Source organism: Nelumbo nucifera, chromosome 2, assembly GCF_055504915.1.
Source record: "Nelumbo nucifera cultivar China Antique chromosome 2, China Antique-T2T, whole genome shotgun sequence".
NCBI lineage: Eukaryota > Viridiplantae > Streptophyta > Magnoliopsida > Proteales > Nelumbonaceae > Nelumbo > Nelumbo nucifera.
The window spans coordinates 57,203,887-57,222,457 of NC_142650.1; the positions used below are offsets into that span (position 1 = coordinate 57,203,887).

Genomic DNA, 18,571 nt, shown 5'->3' on the forward strand with positions numbered 1-18,571 from the left:
CATCTTGTAGCTTCGATAAGCATATCAATAGGACTATCAACCCAGAAACTAGTAACAAGAATTTGACTATCGCTAGGTTTTTTAAAGTAAAAGGGTCTTATAGTTGAAAAATTACAACTTTACTCTTTGGAGACGAGCAAGATGGATTCTACATGGAAAGCCTAAAAAGTAAAAACTATGTTTGGTGAAAAACCGAAAAGCCTATGTATGCTAACTCCCAGATCCAACCCGGGATTGCTTGAATATACAAACCAAACTCTTTCAACCTCCTGATAGCTTGCTTATGGGCCATTGTTGGAAAATAATAGAGCAGAATGAAACTTATTGGTAATCGCTTTCTAAATTGGAACTTGCAAGAGTGTGATGTTGCAGAATTGTGAAACTGAGAAGTTGCAGAGAGGAGGGTTGAGTCATGCCACTTGGTCACTCTCCTTAAAACCACATTTGCCCCCTATGGTGCAGCGGGGTGATTGCAAATCGGTCGCCAAGATAAAACAACCCACAGGCCACTGGTAGACGTGCACTCGCTTACTAGACCTCCGCAAACCACAGAGAATTGATGCACAGATTGACAGAGAAGACTGTCAAAAATGTTGGTGTGTGAAAATTAGGTCGACCAACACTCCTTTTATAGAGTGTTCTCAATCACCCGAATGGACACAGAGGTGTCCTTTCAGATAGGGACCTCTTTAGAACAATGCACTTGTTTGAAGAGACACAGAAAGGAAGAAACATGAAAAAGAAAAAGAAAAACATTCAAAAATTAAATTTGAAATTTAAAATTTAAAAATCAAACGATTAATCGGGTAAAAACAAAACCAATTTGGTGCATTACATGCACGTACACATACTTTGCCCTCACCCTCGCCCTCGCCCCAACCTGGCCCAACCCGGCTCGACATGTGTGCCCCCCCTCACATGTATGGGATATGTATAGTGCTTTTCTCCTATGAATCCCTACCCATAGAGAGAACAAAACTATAGATATATTCTACCTCTACTCTTTTCCCAAACAATGTGGGATAAAGAATCTTCCCATGCATTCAAGAGAGGGAAGAGGAAAAGACAACTCAAAGAACAAGGGAGGGAGGAGAAATTCTTGAAATTTTGAATCTCCCTCCAACCATAGAGTTTGCATTCCTATTTACAAAAGACACTGAGATGTTCAAATTTTGCAAACTATTTAGAAAATCCTGAACCAGAAAAACAGCATCATTAGCTAAGAAGGCATTTCTTTTGTAGACTGTTGTGACCAAAGCTTGACAATCACTTTCGAACACAATCTTTCTTCCTTCTAAATAATTCGCCAGCTTCAGGCCATGACAAAAGGCTTGGGCTGGGGGAGTTTACCTTACTATTCCCAAAAGAAACTGCAATCACTTCCCCTTTGAAGTCCCTGGCAACCACTTCAAAACCAGCCGGGCCTCTCAACAAAAAGCTTCCATCAATGTTAAACTCGATCTCTCCTTCTATAGGGGGCTTCCAAAAAGATGCAAGTCTAGATTGATTAGGGGCTGGAGAATAATGCAGCCATCCTTGTTGGGAAATCAACTTCCTCTCCTGCATCATCTTGATAATTGGCAATTTGGCATCACAGTAATAGAAGGATTAATAGCAGAGTTTTCAAATATGAAAGCATTACGGCTCTTCCAAATTTCCCACAGAACAATAGTAGAAGTTACTAATAATTGTTCCTTGGGTTCCTTTTGATCCTCACAAAGATCATACCATTTGGAAAACCATTTCCCAAAAGACCAATCAGAATTTAAGTTTTCTGTTTTCACATTTAAAGAACAGGCAAACCATATTGATTTAGCATGATAGCAGAAGAGGAGAATGCGCTATTGTTTCCACTTCCTTAGAGCAGATGGGACAATATTCTGTAACCTCTACTCTTCTCTTATTTAAATTTTCTCTACCTGGCAATGCATTCCAACAATATTTCCATAAGAAAGTTTTAGTTTTGGATCTAATTTCATTTCCCAAATGGCTTTCCAGTGGTATTTTTTGAGGATTCTGTTTTCCTTCTCTTCATTTTCCATTCCCCTACCCAGATTTTGATCTAGATTTCTTGCTACATAATAGGCCGATTTCACTGTAAAAACATCCATTCTCATTTATAGTCCAGGTAAGCCTATCTTGCCAAGAGCCTTCTGCTAAAGGTATCCTAAGGATGTTCTCCGAAATTAGCTCACTAAAATTTGATCTGATAAGCATTTCATTCCAGGATCCCCCCCGGGTTTATTAAATCCTTTACTACCTTCAAATTTCTTCCCTGAGGTCTAGGTCTTTGAATTCTGAATCCAGGGACTTTTGGCAGCCACGGATCCCTCCATATTTTGATCTGTTCACCATTATTAACTGCCCAGCAAGCCCCATATCTTAGAACCTGTCTGGCAGCTAGCAAGGACCCTCTTTTTGGAAGATCATCCACTAGGAAATTTTTATTTTTTAGGTATTTTGCCTTGATGACTTTAACCCATAGATTCTCTTCCTCTGTGCACAACCTCCAAGCTTGTTTTGCCAGGAGAGCTAAATTGAAATTATGAGGGCCCTTCACCCATTTAATTTATTTTTGCAGCAATTGTCCCAACTTACCCAGTGAATTTTTTTTCTTTGTATTTCCATCCCTCCACCAACACTCTCTTTTTAGCTTAGAGATAGCTTCACATATTGTTTTTGGTAACAGGAAACAAGACATAGTATAAGAAGGAATAGCTGCTACCACTGACTTCAAGAGAACCTCCTTCCCTGCTTGAGAGAGTAGAAATTCATGCCAACTTTTTGTTTTGCTCTCTATTCTCTCTACCAGGTGCCCATATAAGGATTTTTTTTTTTTTTATCTCCCTAATGCTGTATGTAGCCCTAAGTAAATGGATGGATTTGCTACTCTTTCATACCCAAAGTTCTTGCTAACATTTTTTGAAGCCTAGGATGCAAATTTAACTGAAATAGACTTCTGATTTAGATAAGTTTACCTGCTGCCCCGATGCCTGTTCATAATCATGTAAAGCTTCTAGAAGAATCTGTCGTTCAGATGGACTTGCACTGGTGAATAAATAGCTATCATTTACAAAAAATGGATGTGAGATCACAGGGAAACCTCTGTTAAGTTTTATGCCTGACAGCCGGTTAGAATTCACCAGATCATTGACTTTTATAGATAGGATTTCTGAAACTAGAAGAAATAAGTAAGGAGATAGGGGATCTCCTTGCCAGTCCTTTCTTTGGTTTCAAAATCTCCCCAGGAGCACCGTTTATAAGAATCCTATAGTTGACTGTTGAGATGCACTCTATCACCCACCTTACCATGATCCCCTGAAGGAAGCTCCGTTCCACTCTGTAATAGGCATTACTCATGTCTAGTTGAAGTTATAAAAGGTGCACCTTGAATGGATCGGTGCTTATCTCGCCATGATTGTTATTGTTGATGATTTTTAATCCAGGACCAGAAGACTCTCAAAGACTCAAAACTATGCTTGGGAGTTCTATATCAACAACAATAGACTTCAGTTTCAGCATGTGATTCTAGTTCTTACACTTGGCATGCATGACACTCGATACACCTCATAAATTCTAGAATTCCTGAGTCTTGGACTGATTCGAAAAAGTAGGCAATCATGTCGTCGTCTTCGTTGTGGTTGATGATGTCTGACAAAAATCTCGTGGCCCTCTCTGGAGCTGGATCCTTGAATTAGATTCCCTGTACCTCATATTTTGTCCAATGGAAGGAGCACCATCTCAACGCCCATGACTGGAGGACCCTTTAGTTCCTTTTCAGTCGGGACTTTGGCAGCCTTTTTGCCCTTCTGTCTTAGAGCTGGAGGTTGGAGCTAGACGTTTTATACTCCTTGATCAGTTGATCTAACAGAATCTCTCTCTCTCTCTCTCTCTCTCTCTCTCTCTCTCTCTCTCTCTTTTATTGTCTAAACTCTAACTGCTGTCCTTTTTCAGCTCTCGAATGGAGATGCCCGGAGATTGTGCTTCCGATCAGGTAGCAGCATCAAATGCACCTTTGAAAGAGAACCATATATATATATATATATCGGTATGCAGCTCTGTAGACCTTACGTGAATTCTTATTTTGGGATTCATTTAAATTGATTCTTCTGTTTCTGTCACCCTCCATAACCAGAGGGAAACAGCATTGTTATGGATATGCTAATCCTTGGCATGCTATCGTTGACAAAATAATGCACCATAAGGCAAAACCATCTTCTCTTGATATTCGCAGCAGGGCCTATTCACTTTCTTATTCAACAAAAATCAACTTCAGTGTGAAAACAAGACCGTTTACACCTCGGAGAAAACGGTTCATGCAGCTCATGTAGGAACAAACAAATATTACTCCATTTTTGTGTACATTAACATTTCCTGTCTCAATTTCTTTACATAATCTAGTTGATATTATATAACCAACACCTTGACCCAGGAAGACAATGAAGACTTAAAAACAACATCACCAGAAACAAGAAATTGAAGAAAACAATCCACAATATACATCATTCCACCACAAAGAGTTGCATAATCTAACTGTCAAACCACTGTTAGCACTGCTTCTTCTGGACCTCAGACTTCATTTCTAGGTCATCCTTTGGACACATTCAGCATATCAAGAGCAACAACCACCTTTGGGAGGTGCCTGATACTCTTGTTTCTGTTTTAAAATATTCCTCTTTGCTGAAGTAGATCCCTCTTCCAATAAGCTAGGAACCTCGGATATCTGAAAAGTAATCTAAAATGGTCAGAAAACTTGTAGAGAACTAGACAACGAAATAAAATTTATTCAGGAAACAAACTAAACTACTTAAGTCCCCCCAGTACCCCTGCCCCATTCCAAATTTGTATCCTCTTGTTTATCCCTTTGTGCACAATCTATGAAGAAAACGTGGCTTCTTTTTTCAATAATTTCTTTTTCAAAGAAGGTTTCAACTTATTATGATGTCTATATCGAATGAATTTAACACACGACAGTTGTGTCTAGTTAAATTCCTCTGAAGCTCTTGATAGTTTCCAAGTTTTTAATAAGCTGCCTATATCAAATGAATTTAGTTTTTAAATTCTTTGGGAGCTCTATCAATTAAATGTTTAATCATTTTTATTTTGTTGATCTAGATGGTTGCTTACATTCCCATGACATAATTAGCAACCATCAGACATCAGTAATATGCAGAAGTATGCCCTCACAATTATTAGATTGTCAAAATTTACCTCACCCCGTGGTAGACTACATATGCACAATCTGTACAATTCAAAAGCACTCCCATGCTATACTTGGTTATGCAATGTGTGCTTAGGGATCTATACCCATATCTAAAGCCAAATTAAATGATTTAACTTACAATACCAAATTGTTCACAGAGTAGGTCATCTAAAACAACCTAATGTTATGAGGTTAGAGTGAACCCTAAACCCATCTTACTGTCTTAAGGTGTTCCCACTTCCTTGATACTAAAGTTTGAACGGCCAAAATAATCAGTCAACCTGAAGCACGACAGAGTCCAAAACATCTAGGGGCTCAGCCATGAGTTCATCTGCACCTCAGAGATCTGCCACCAAAAACTCAACTGAAGCTTCTGCAATGGACTACATATCAAGGCTAGGAGCCTATGTATGTTGAGCAGTGGTTCGTCAATGTTGCCACCCAATCCACCTGAACTAACTGGTAATACACATGAAGGCTAATTCAGGCAAGTGGACCCACATTACACTGATCCTGGCAGGTCAACAAGCTTTCCATCATACCAAAAGGATACATTCTATTCTGTGTTGTACATCATGCTGAACGTGGTAGCAGTTTATTGGTACAGCATATGGGCATGACATGAAGCTGTTAGTTTCCTAGAGTTAATAATTCAAGTATTCATCAGTTATAAAGGCTAGTTGATAAAATAAGGTTCTTTATAATCTTGACATGAATTTCCATAAAAAAGTGTGTTGCAGAACTGGTAGCATGTGAATAAGCCACAAATTATTTTCAAGGATAACCTTATAATAATGACATAACAACTGAGTACCACGCATCAATGTTGTAGTAGTTATCATAATATACCTTAATGTTGGAGAAAGCAATCTCCATCAAAAGAAAAACAGAAGTAATAAAAAAAAAAAAAAGAAACTAAGACAATTAATTACTTGGCTCTAGACCAATGACTGAGTCAGTTAGAAACTAGTGTTTAATTTAAAAATCCCTCTACAATTATTGTTACGACATTTCAACATCAAAAGTTTTAACAAATGAACCATGAATACTTTATCCCCCATGACAAACATGGCCACCATCATTTGAGTGTATTACTATCACTAATTAACTGCTGAAAACCTTTGTAATATATAATTTTTTGATAGATAATGTATGATTTGTTTGTATTATTAGCTGTATAGGGTTGCTTGTGGACTTGTGGGTGGGTGAAACTCCATTAAAGGATCTTTTTCCTTCTTTGTTTGCCATGTCATCATTCAAGGGAAGACCTATTCCTGAGTTTCTAATCCCCTCTCCTCCGCTTTCTGGGTTTGGGTGGAATTTAGTTTTTTGGGGGAGTGTGAGAGACACAGAATTGGGTAATTGTTAAAGATGTTTGGTGTCGACCTATCCCCCCCCACCCCACTTTTTGTAGGGAGGTTTTCCATGGTGCTATCAGTACTTGTGACTTGTTGCAGAAGACGAGACCTGGTTGTTGCCTTTCCCCAAATTGATGTGTTTTGTGTGAATCTAATGGTGAAACTACTTATCATCTGCTAATTTCCTGCCCCTTTGCTTGCTGCATTTGGGAGTGGTTCTTTTGTCTTTTTGAATGCAAGTGGAATACTCCAACCAGTTTGGATAGGCTGTTTGATTCTTCTACCTTTAGATGGTCAAAGAGAAGGGGGAGAGATTGCTATGGAGATGCACAAGAGCAGTGTTGTTATGGACAATTTGGGAGGAAAGAAAACTAAGATTCTTTGAGGGAAAGAGAAAAAAATAAAGAAGCATTGGTAGAAGGTATTAAGGTAAAGGTGGCACATTAGGTGAAGTCATTGAATTTATTCTCGGACTTTACCTTTGATGATGTAATAAGAAAGTGGGGGATAGTTGCAGCCTCTTCATCTTCAAAGCAGAGACTTTTCAGGCATTGGGGTCCACCTTTGGCTGGATTTATTAAGTTGAATTTTGGTGGCAGTAGTTTTGGTAATCCAAGTCCATCTGGATTTGGAGGGGTGCTTAGGAATGAGAAAGGAGTATTCTTGGCTCTATATTCAGGATCTCTTGGGGTAGGAGACTCCACAACAGCTGAGTTGAGTGCAGTGATGTTTGGGGTGCAAAAAGCCATGGAGATAGGGGCAAATAAGCTAATCATTGAAGGAAATCCAAAAGTAATCATCAGCTGGTGGAAACAAGAGGAGAAGACTCCATGGTGCTTCAGGAAATTAAAAAATTCAAAAGGTTATCAAGGGATATGCAGGTGATAATTCAATGAGTTCCAAGGGCAGATAACAGCATAGCTGATCATCTAGCAAAGCAAGGGGTTAATAGAGAGCAGTGTTTTTGGGCTCAGTTGTAACTTTCAAAAAGTAAAGTTTGTAGTTTTTGTTTTTAGTTAAGTTGTATTGGAGATAGCCGAGGCTACCCAAGAAATGTAATTTTTTTTCTTTGCTAATTTAATGAATCCCTTTCAGTTACTGACAAAAAATTATTAGCTGTATAGGGTCATTCAGTGTAATACATGTCTAGGCTTCCAGCTCATATACAAAATCTACAAGTAATCCCTGACCTAAGAATCAAAAATAATTCTTTCCCAATCCTAACACAAGTAGAAAAGATATTGTATCAGAATCAGCCAACATAGAAGCCCACCAATGAAATATTGTGCATTCTATACAAGGACTCACAGTTATACTGATAGACTATGTTATACCTTTCTTTCCATACACACCCAACATACAGGCTACAGCAAATAAGTTCAAATTTCACAGGAGGTGTTTTGCTTACTGTACTCACAGGCTACTTACTGGGTTGACTGGGATAACCTGTTGCCTCCAGAACACTTTTACAAAATGAACCTAAACCTGAATGGAGAAGCTACAATATATCAAGAGAGATGCTGGAGAGGCATCATATACACTGCATACATTTCTGATGTCCCGGCCCCTTGGAATGAGGTTATATTTAGTCAAACCTTGTTAAAGACATGAGTTTGGCTGTTCACATGAAGAAGCAAATCTTAGTTGGAATATATATAGGGGCCATATATCCATTTCATAGCACGACTTGGATAGGTTGCATCCTTATTTACAGCAATTTGATACATGGTTTGTTAGGAACTGCCTGACACAGGGTTCTAATGAGGAACCGCCTCCTTGAATGTGTGAGAGAGAGAGAGAGAGAGAGAGATTTGTCTGAATAGTCGTCCTCCCCTTTCCTTCCTCTGATTGTATTTATTCATGAGGTTGTTATTCTGTTACATTCTTGGAAGTCAATTCCCAGTTCTTGTTACATTCAGTTATGCCACCCTGTCATTAGTTGGACCTGAGAGCTGACATGGAGTTCTTCTTTTGTAGGTCTTGAGTTTGGGCTGGTTATTTCCATACACCGGCCTGGGTTCAGTGCGGCTTGTCCTAACATGGTTGGAGACACCTAAAGCTGGGATTATCCTCCACACTATTTGTCCATTTGTTCCTTTTTTATCTCTCTGATGAAAGTCCACACCATTTGCCCTCCGAAAAGCACACCCAAAAGCCATTTTCTACCTCAAAAGAGATCGCTTTTTTTTTTCTTCTTAAAACCTAAGGAATGGTTCATAATGCCACACCACAAATTGGAACCATATGTTTCCTAGGTTGGATTGGAATCCCTTCCAAGAGTGCTACTTCCAAACTCATTTTCCATACCTGTCCCCAACATTGGTTCAATCCTATACCTCCGAAATCCATTTTCTGATCAGCTCCTTGTTTATCAATTTATGGCATCTTGGATCTAGCTCCCATTCTCTCTGTGTGCAAATTTTATTCCATTATACTAAATAGAGTTTCTTGTCATCAGCACGAGGTTATTGCTTGGTGCAATGGTAAAATTTTGGACTGACAAGTGTGAAAACTTGGGTTTAAGTCTGAAGATGGTCAATTTGTGCAAGAAGTGCCAAATGTATCCACTCCAACTCTTCCAAGACCATGGATTGCTGGGGCCAACATTGGGTGATAGTCCAAATAGCCTTTAGTCCATCCCACAAAAAATCCCTTCCTTTTTTATTATGATTTCAGCTACCTATGCTAGCAAAGAGAAGATTAATGATAATAAATACGTGGGCTTGACAATGCACTTGTGATCTATGACACCCAGATACCTGTACAAGGATGCCATTGTTAGATACTTCAATGTTTACTATAAATTCAGTATCTGACACATTGTCTGGCTCTTTCCTTTCCATATCCAAGTAACATAACTTTGATGAGTTTTCCAACCCATTAGCTTTGTATCAAATCTTTCTATAACTGTACTCTATAAATTTAGAGCAGTAGTTAAAACCAAGTGAAGGCCCAAGCATGTTGTTGGCAGAGCACCATGTCTACAACCCAAAGATCCTGCCAGTTCATTGGGCCAATTATGTGCTTCTTCCTTTTGGAAAGCAACATGAATATAAGTGGAAAGAGGGTTTCCATGAGTACACTACACCTCCCTCAAAGTGGTCCTCTTCTGTTCCATTGATAAAGATAGAGAAGAGTGGGCAATAACTATACTCATTGTAAATTATGTTGTTATCAATAGCTACCTAATTTGAGTGAAAAAAAAAAGTGTTGGTATGATTATTGAAATCACACTATGATCTAACTTTCTGGATGGTCAAAAAATAATACATGCATTTTGACTATATGTACCTTTAAAGCAAGTTCTTTAAAACATTGCTCCACATTTTCTCGGGTTTTGGCACTACATTCAAGAAATAAACATCCATAATCTTCTGCTAAAGCAATTCCCTCTGCTCTGCTTACAGCTCTTTCACTATCCTGAAAGCATTACATGTGTCGTCAATTTGAATAACTGAACTCTTTACAAGTAAACTAAATATAAGCATGACAGAAAACAAATAGATATACGTGTATGTATAAATTTTAATGCATGTATCATGAATTTCCTACATTCACTGCTAGTGTACTTTGTAGGAAATTCATGTATCAAGGCCCTAATTGGTAGTAGATGGAATTTACAAGGGTAAACTGTACATATAAATTCTTAATAACCTTCAATCTGATGTTGAAAAGTGATCGACAGGAATAACAATATACTTTTATTTCATTTTCTATATCCTTGTTCTTTCTTTCTTTCTTTCTTTTTTGAGTGACAAGGAAAAGTAATACAGCTGGAAAAATCCCTATTAAAAGAAGTCATTTCTCTCACCTCAGAATGAGAGGAAAATGCTGGAAAGCACTCGTACTACCTCATTGTGGCATCTAGATGTGACATATTACAATTTACAATGCATATATGCAAATTGAAACAGGGATTTGGTGTCCTCATGATTTTTCTTCTGATTTTTATGTTTTATTTACCGCAGGTAATGGATAATGTAGCTAGAGTGCAAGAACTTCAGATCAGAGGAAATTTTCATAGTAATCTATAAGGAACATACAAGAAACTGCCAAAGTAGCACCATAAGAAAGTTCTGTCATTAAGAATAAACAATTCTAAGATTCAGAATCCATCAGTGAGCAACAAGGTTATCAGAAAACAGCCTTCAGACAGTTCCATTAAAATCTTCTAACCAATTTAGCAAGCATACCAGCACCATGAACAAGGAATTTACAATATGGTAAAGATAGAAATACTTTACAAGTTACCTTATCAACTTTGTTCCCAACCAGCACCTTTATACAATCCTGATTAGTGGAGTATAGTTCTATCTCCTTTTTCCATACATCCGACAAATTTGTGAAGGTTTCTCTCCGTGTCACATCATAAACTAAAATAAGAAGTAAAAGTGAGAATGAGTTAATCTCCAACTAATCAAATCATGGGGGAAGGAACAAAACCAAAAAGATACAGGAGAAGGGATTAAAAAAAAGGTTAAAGAATGCTCCAGTCATGTTGCCTACGAGAAGCATGAAACTATAAGGCTGTGTTTGGTAAACGTGCAAATGTAAATATGTTCTGTGCAAATGCAAACTTGGTTTGATTTTGCATTGATAAATTTTGTACTCTTACCAAAAGCATTTGGTTGTAATGGGTATAAACACTAATTCCAAGGTTACAAATTCACTTTGGTTCAGCGTTTGCACCTTTTTATAGTAATATTAAAAATAAAAAGGAAGCTGATTACATCCTCTTAAAGGTGTTAAGGAAACACCTCCAACTCAAAGTCTCAAACTATTGACTAATCAAATAAACGTACAGATTGACATCTTTCAAACTCAAACAAATCCTAAAAACTCTCCCCAAACTCTAATCTAGAAATTTGAGCAAAATCCCCCTCCCTTCACCCACTGATGCCAGACCCACTCTGGCCTCCTCCACCTAAAACCCCAGTTAATCCTCCCCATTAAAATCCTCTTCCTGCCCTTATTCCTCATTCCATGTCTCACCCCCTTCCCCTGTTGTGTTTTTCTTAAGACTCTCTTCATTCTCTTCTCGAACTCTTCAAATGCTCTTCCAGGAAAAGCCTCTCTGCCCAAGAAAAAAAAACAAAGACTTGCTTACCATCACCTCCCTATCAACAATTTTATTTAGATCCACACTTCCCTGCTTCGCCTCCACCAAAAAATTCTTCTCCCTATTATAGACTTCATAATTTTGACCTTCCCCCACAGAAACCCTTTGATTCAAAGCTTCGAATTTCACCCCTTTCTCTTGTACAACCTTTTAAATTTGTTTCTAAGACCACCCTGACAAGTCTATCTTTTAATCACAAGAAGACCTTGGTTACATAAACAATATGGGAGTTAATTGAACCTCTGGATTTCTTTGAAGCCTCTAAAACTTCAGAAAGTTCAACATTAATATTCTCTGTCCTCCTTCGGCCCAAGTTTTTACCTAGTTTTCTAACTACCACTTTGGCAACCCGATGATCATTGCATCTCCCTAGAATACCAGCCTTATCCTTCTTACCCAAAATTTTCTTAGAAACTTCAGGAAACCAGCCTAAAGTGCACATTCATTGAAGCAAATAAGTCTTCCAAGAAAGTGATGGTACACTAAAGTGTCCATTGCAACATAAAAGCACCACTAAATTCCAAATCTCATCCTATGAGTGACTAGCAAGTTTGATGAAGCAACCAACTTCTAAACTTGGGAAATAGCTAGTCTAGGTGCAACAATACACCTTGAAGAAAAAAAATCCTGACATACAAATAAGATATTGAACGAGAAAGAAACTAAGTTGAAGCTGGAAGACAAGTTAGAAGACAGCTCACTGGTTGTTTGACTAAAGGTGTTAAGACAATCTTATCAAGCTGTGCATGTTTGACATTTATGCTTAGCTTGAGGGGGAGTGTTTAAGTGGTCTGCTAGGCCCCGTGGGCTGTGTTATCTTTTTACTTATGCTGTATTGTTGAAGTTTTTTTTTCCCTGCAAGGTGCCAACCAGCAGGTTGGTAAGGTCTCCCACTGGTTGTAGCGGAGACTTGGGATCGGATTCCACCTGCAGCTGGGTTGGGGGATGGGCTACCCCCTGTTGTGTAGCCCTTCAAAAGAAGTAAAAAAGAAACTTGCAGTTTTCTCATCTCAGTATAAATAACAATGTTAAGGGTGTGGCATCAAATTTTAGACTCTCAGCCTATTTTATATTTTCTATTTCTTATCTTCTTTCTTCTTCTACCTTTCATTTCTTCTTCTCTGTTCAAACCTGATTATAATCACAAGGAATAGTGTCCCTCCATCTAAAGGAGCAAACTAAACTTTGATGGATACTATCTTGGAAATCCAAGTCCTTTAGTATCATGAGGGGCAAGAGGGGCAACTCTTATTGGTTTGTTCAAGGCAATAAACCTTGGGATTTAATTCATCCAGAAAAAAAGCCCTTATTTAGGGATTGCAATTGATGTACTCTGTTGGCTATGATTGGCCGAAGATTCAAGAAGACCCTAAGATGGTGATTGAATGTGTGGGGATGCAGAACAGCAGAAGGCCTATGATCACATGAATTGGGGTTTCTTGGATTACATTTTGATTAGAATGAACTTTGGCTCTAAATGAATAAGTAAGATAGAGTTACATCTCCACACCCAAAAACTGTCTCTAAATGGAAACCAACAGGTTCCTTTATAAGCTTTTGGGGCTTGAGACAAGGGGACCTACCCCCTATTGATTTGTGCAATGGAGGCTTTGGCTAGGATTACTGGCAAGACAGCAGAAAGTGGTTTCCTGGAAGGCTTTGGAGTAGGAAATAACAGGTGCAAGGTTTATCTTTTATTCAGTTTGCTAATGATATAGACTTTTCTTGTATGCTTCTTCCTCCCAAGTCCCAACTCTATCTGGTTAAAGTTGCCACTGGTTTGAAGTTGTTTCACGTCCTCGTATCAATCTCAATAAGAGTGCCCTCATCCCTATAGGTTTGGTTGAGAACCTCAAAGAGATGCCTGAGATGATGGGGGAAAAATATTGCCAAGATGCCCATCAGGTACTTGGGGTCACCTATTGGAACAAAATGCAAAGAGTCATCCTGATAGATGGAGAGGAGATTAGCCTCATGGAAGATGATTTACCTCTCTTAAGGGAGGGAAATAACTATCCTCATGAATATGTTCCCCATCCCCCAGAAAGTTACAAATAGAATTGAGAAGATCTAAAGAGATTTTCTTTGGAATGGCTGTGCTAAGATCCATCTTGTTGACTGGGGATAAAATATGCTCTAAGGCTGTAGGTGGACTGGTATTTAGTAGGAATGGCAATGGGGCGGGGCGGGGACGGGGAGCCTCTCCCCATCCCCATCCCCGCTAACGGGGACAAGGTTATCCCCATCCCCATCCCCATCCCCACGGGGATCCTCATTCCCCGTGACTTTTTATAATGTTAACCATTTTGTTTTTTTTTTTTATTTTATTTAAAAATAAAAATGAAATAATTAAAATTTACAATCCTATTAGAAAAAATTCAAACATATTCAACCATAGTTTTAAAAATATTAATTTATAGATGTATGTGTACATACATACATATATAGCGTATGCATACATATATACATATATTAGTGGGAATCCCATGGGCGGGGATTGGGGTCCCCACGGGGCAGGGAGTGCTCTCCCCGTCCCCGCCCCGTCCCCACTAACGGGGATGAAAATTTCCCCATCCCCGTCCTCGTGGGGGGAAAATCATCTCCATCCCTGCCCCATTTGGGGCGGATCCCCACGGGGATCGGGGAAATGGCGAAATGGTAAATGAGGTTCTATTATCTAAGTGGTGGTGGAGATTCAATATCTAGCAGGAGTACAGGATAGCCAGTGGCAACAGCTGGTAGCATATAAGTTCAGCATTTCCTCAAATGAGTGGGAGCCTTGGATAAGCAATACGACTTATGGCTTCTATGTTGGAAGGGCATAGAAAATGTTTATAACGTGTTTGTAGAAGGGATTGAATTCAGGATAGGGGAAGGGGACAAGGTATGTTTATGGTCAGACAAGTGGTGTGGCAATAGCTTGCTGCTGCATCTATTCCCAAACATTTCTTCTATTGCAATTAACAAGGAAGCCAAGGTCAAAGGTTGTTATGGTTGATCCAATGGTCATATGGTCTGGGTGCTAAACTCTGTAGAAATCTGCAGGATTGGGAGATTTGGAGAGTTCATTGACCTTCACCAATTTCTCAAAAAACAGCAGCCAAGGATGGGCCAACAAGATGAGAATGTATGGTTGTGGGACTCCTAGGGGAGGTTATATCTATTCAATTCATGATGATAAGACTGCCTTCAGCAGTCTCTCTTTTCCTTGTAGGATGGTATGGTGTAAAGCTATGCCATCTAAAGTTTCTTTCTTCACATTGATGGTTTTGTGGGGAAAATGCATCACAAGGGATAAATTGATCAGAAGAGGGATGATTGTGGTTGATCCTTCTTGTGTGTTCTGTGGTCATGGCCTTGAATCATCTGATACCTTCTCCTTCATTGCAAGGTGACCTGGAGTATTTGGTGCAAGGTACTCAAGGAGGTATATGTCAGATTGTGCCCACCACAATCAATTTCAAGTCTTCCAAGCAGCTGGTGGATCAAGGGCTTATCAAGAAAAGGCAAGCTGCTTTGTAACTCCATTCCAGCAGTTGTGCTCCGGTGTGTCTGGATGGAAAGGAACCAAAGGGTTTTCCAATACAAATCTACCCAGATAGATGAATTGGTGAGGACAGTATTCCGCATCATCAGCTCATAATTGATGATTTAGAAAGAGTACAGTGAGAGTGAGACTACTTTTGTGGATGTCATTTCGTGTTCTCCTTTGAGGAGTTAATTGAGTGTTTCCCTTGGAATTTATTTTTGTAGGGAAGCCTATTTCACTGTATGGTTTCCTTGCTGATGTGGTGATGTGTTTTCTTTTGGGGCACTCCACCCCTTACTAATGAAATTATGTTACCTTCTTTGGAAAAAAAATGATTAGTGACCTCTAGAAGGATCAGAGTGTGGCAACATTCACTAATTTCCAGAAACTCAAAATTTACTTAAGTGACCTAAACAATGCAATGAATGACAAGCCACCAACCAGCATGATAATTACAAAATACACATAAAACAAGTAGTCATGAAAGTCAATGTCTGCAATGATTTATAGAATCCATGTAATCAAAAGAATCACCACATTTCATGGGTAGTGGTAGCTTAATATAAGACCTTAGTTAAGAATAACCTTCTTAATTAATGTAAGATAGCTCCAAACATATGAATGTTACTGATACTAGTAGTTTCTCAGATTCATTATTACCCAATCTAAGATGAGAGTATTTGCTTCTAGAATTGTTATCTTGACATTAATATTTGAGAGAGGACCAGACACCAGGGAATACCAATGAGTCACTAATTTCCCTCAGCTCTTCAACACATCTTTGGATCTTTGGTGACCCCCCCCCCCCAATCTGCCGATTCTGTCAGCTTCATGGTCTAGGACAGGTCTCTCAATCAGAGACAGGGTTCTATGGAGGTTCCTTCCCCTTGCTCTCTGCTGGGGGTGTGGAAAGAAAGGAACAGCTGTTTTTTTTTTTCCTCTTTTGAGAGATGATGACTGTTGAGTTTTGGGCTGATATAACATGTTTTTTATTTACATAGCATAGTTAGGGAGTTATTGGGTCTTAGGCCCATTACTTTATGTTTTAAGTTAAAGAGTGTTTTTAAGTTCTTACAAGTAACCAACTTACCAAGGGCATACTTGTCTTTGTACTCTCTTTTATTTATGAGTATATAATCTAATGAAAGGGGTGGCCAGATCTAATTCTGAGCTTCTCCCATTCTCTTCTATCTCTCATCTCTTTCTTTCTTAGCTGAAACCTTTTCTCCTCTTTCTTTTCTTCTTTCTTTTACAGTTTTTATATCAAAACAGGTTGTCCAAACCTTTCTACTTGGTATCAGAGCAAGTTTAAACATTTCTTGAGCTGCTCCATCATGCAGCCCTAGATCGGCCTACTGCATGATAAGGTAAAGGGCTGATCGAAGCCTTCAGGTAAGCCCAGTTTTTGGATTTTTTGGTGAAATTGCAATCCCTTGTAGCTGGTCTAGGGTTTTACACCAAAATCAGGAAGAACTGGAGAAAGGGGGAGTCCTGTTTTAGTAAGACTCTTCAATTTTGATCTAGGAAGTGGCGTTCTAGTTTTCTAGGGTTCCTTGAGGTTTTTTGGAGGGGGTGGTTCAAGTCCCAGCCTTTTTGGAGGTCTCTGGAGGGAGCGATAACCTTTTCTCTCTCTTCTCCTGCTCTCACGGAAAAAAGAATCTTTGGAGGGAGGGGCTTCTAGGGTTCCAAGAAGGTGTTTAAGGTTTCTAAAGGAGATAAATACCTTCTTTTTCATCTCAAATTGATTTCCTAACCTATTCTGAGAGTTATGAAGGGTTGTGGAGTTGAAAATAAATTTTCAAGAGAAATGGGATCCGGGGGAGGAGGTGCTGGAGACCTCTTCGGAGCCAAAACCATCACTACAATCAAGCTGGATGGTACAAACTACTTAGAATGGTCACAATCTGCAAGGATGGCCATTGGTGCTCGTGGGAAATTGGGGTATGTCACCGGTGAGGAAAAGAAACCTGAAACTAACCGTTCTCAATGGGTATAGGAGAACTACATGGTGATGACTTGGCTATGTAATTCCATGTTGCCCCATATAAGTAAGAACTTTTTATGGGCTAACACAGCTAAGGAGATTTGGGATGGAGTAGTAGAAACCTATTCACAGAATGAAAATGTTGTTAGAGCCTATCAATTGAGAAACCAGGTGATTGCTACTAGGCAGGGAGATAAGTCTGTTGCTATTTATTTTTCAACCCTAAAAACCTTATGGCAGGAGATAGATCATTTAGAGACAGCGGTTTGGGAAAGTAGCAAAGATGCAACAACTTATCAGAAGCTAGTAGAAAAGAATAGGGTTTTTGAGTTTTTAGCTGGACTTAACCCTAAGTATGATATTGCACGACAACATATTCTTTCCTGAGACATTGTAACTCTCTCTCAGGCATATGCCTTTGTGTCTGGAGAGAAGAGTAGGAGGAATGTGATGATGAGGAAACCCATGCCTTGAGCAATCAGCTATGGTTAGCACAGTGAAGTCTAAGCCGAGTGGGGACAAGGGTGGAAATGAACCGAGGAAGGAGGACAAAAGGGATCTGATCTGTGACTACTGTAAGAAACCCAAACATACCAGAGATACCTGTTGGAAGCTTTACCCACACCTTGTACCGAGCTGGCTCAGAAATAAGAAGGGAAATGTGAATATGGCAGTGATTGGTGATTTATCAGGGCCACCTACTATAGCCTCTCTAGAATCTATTGCAACAGCTGCAGTGAGGGCCGAATTGGAGAGATATGGGCAGTTTCTGAATCAGAAGGATACAACCAGTTCTAACTCATTATCAGGTGGACAGCAAGGTGCAGGTGGATCATGAGGTAGTCATTCTACCAAGGGGTGAGCATTTGGTTTATTCGGTTCAAAACCAAACCGAATAAACTGAAATTTTAAAAACCGAACCAAAACCGAATTACAAGAAAACTGAAATAACCGAAACTAAAAATTTGGTTCAGTTTTCAGTTATTTCGGTTAAAAAGCAAATTTAATTAATATATATAATATTATATATATTATAATATACATTATGAAATTGAATTTCATTATAATACATTATGTATAATATATTAATATATAAATATATAGCAATATTATATATTAAATGTTATATATTGTATATTATATATTACATATTATATAATAAAATTCAGTTAATTCAGTTTTTTCGGTTAACCGAATTTCTAACTTTGAAAACCGACAACCAAAATTCCTAAAAACTGAATTACCCAAAAACCAAAAAACCAAAACCGAAATTTTCGGTTCGGTATTTCAGTTTTAACCAAATAATGCTTACCCCTAATTCTACCTCATTTGCACAAACAAGTAGTTCACATGCCACTACAAATTATGTATCCACTAT

At 38.8% G+C, this 18,571-nt stretch overlaps 1 protein-coding gene and 1 long non-coding RNA gene across 5 annotated transcripts in view; one reads left to right on the forward strand and one right to left on the reverse strand.

Annotated features, from left to right (window-relative positions):
- LOC109114012 (uncharacterized) lies at positions 1-10,806 on the forward strand. Of its 2 annotated transcripts, XR_016082643.1 has the most exons (3): positions 24-3,826; positions 3,955-4,048; positions 10,530-10,806. It is a non-coding gene; the product is annotated as an uncharacterized LOC109114012 (long non-coding RNA). The 2 variants fall into 2 exon arrangements; XR_002022105.2 differs by lacking the exon at positions 10,530-10,806 and having other exon boundaries at positions 1-3,826; positions 3,955-4,489.
- The window catches only part of LOC104587336 (ras-related protein RABC2a), a 26,814-nt gene continuing 12,571 nt past the window's right edge, over positions 4,329-18,571 (reverse strand). For all 3 annotated transcript variants that reach the window (XM_010244897.3, XM_019196002.2, XM_010244895.3), the window contains 3 exons: positions 10,813-10,934; positions 9,853-9,981; positions 4,329-4,723 (listed from right to left, as the gene is read on the reverse strand). In XM_010244897.3, coding sequence (XP_010243199.1) covers positions 4,613-4,723; positions 9,853-9,981; positions 10,813-10,934 — 362 coding nt within the window. In that variant the 3' untranslated portion in view covers positions 4,329-4,612. The remainder of the gene's footprint in view (positions 4,724-9,852; positions 9,982-10,812; positions 10,935-18,571) is intronic.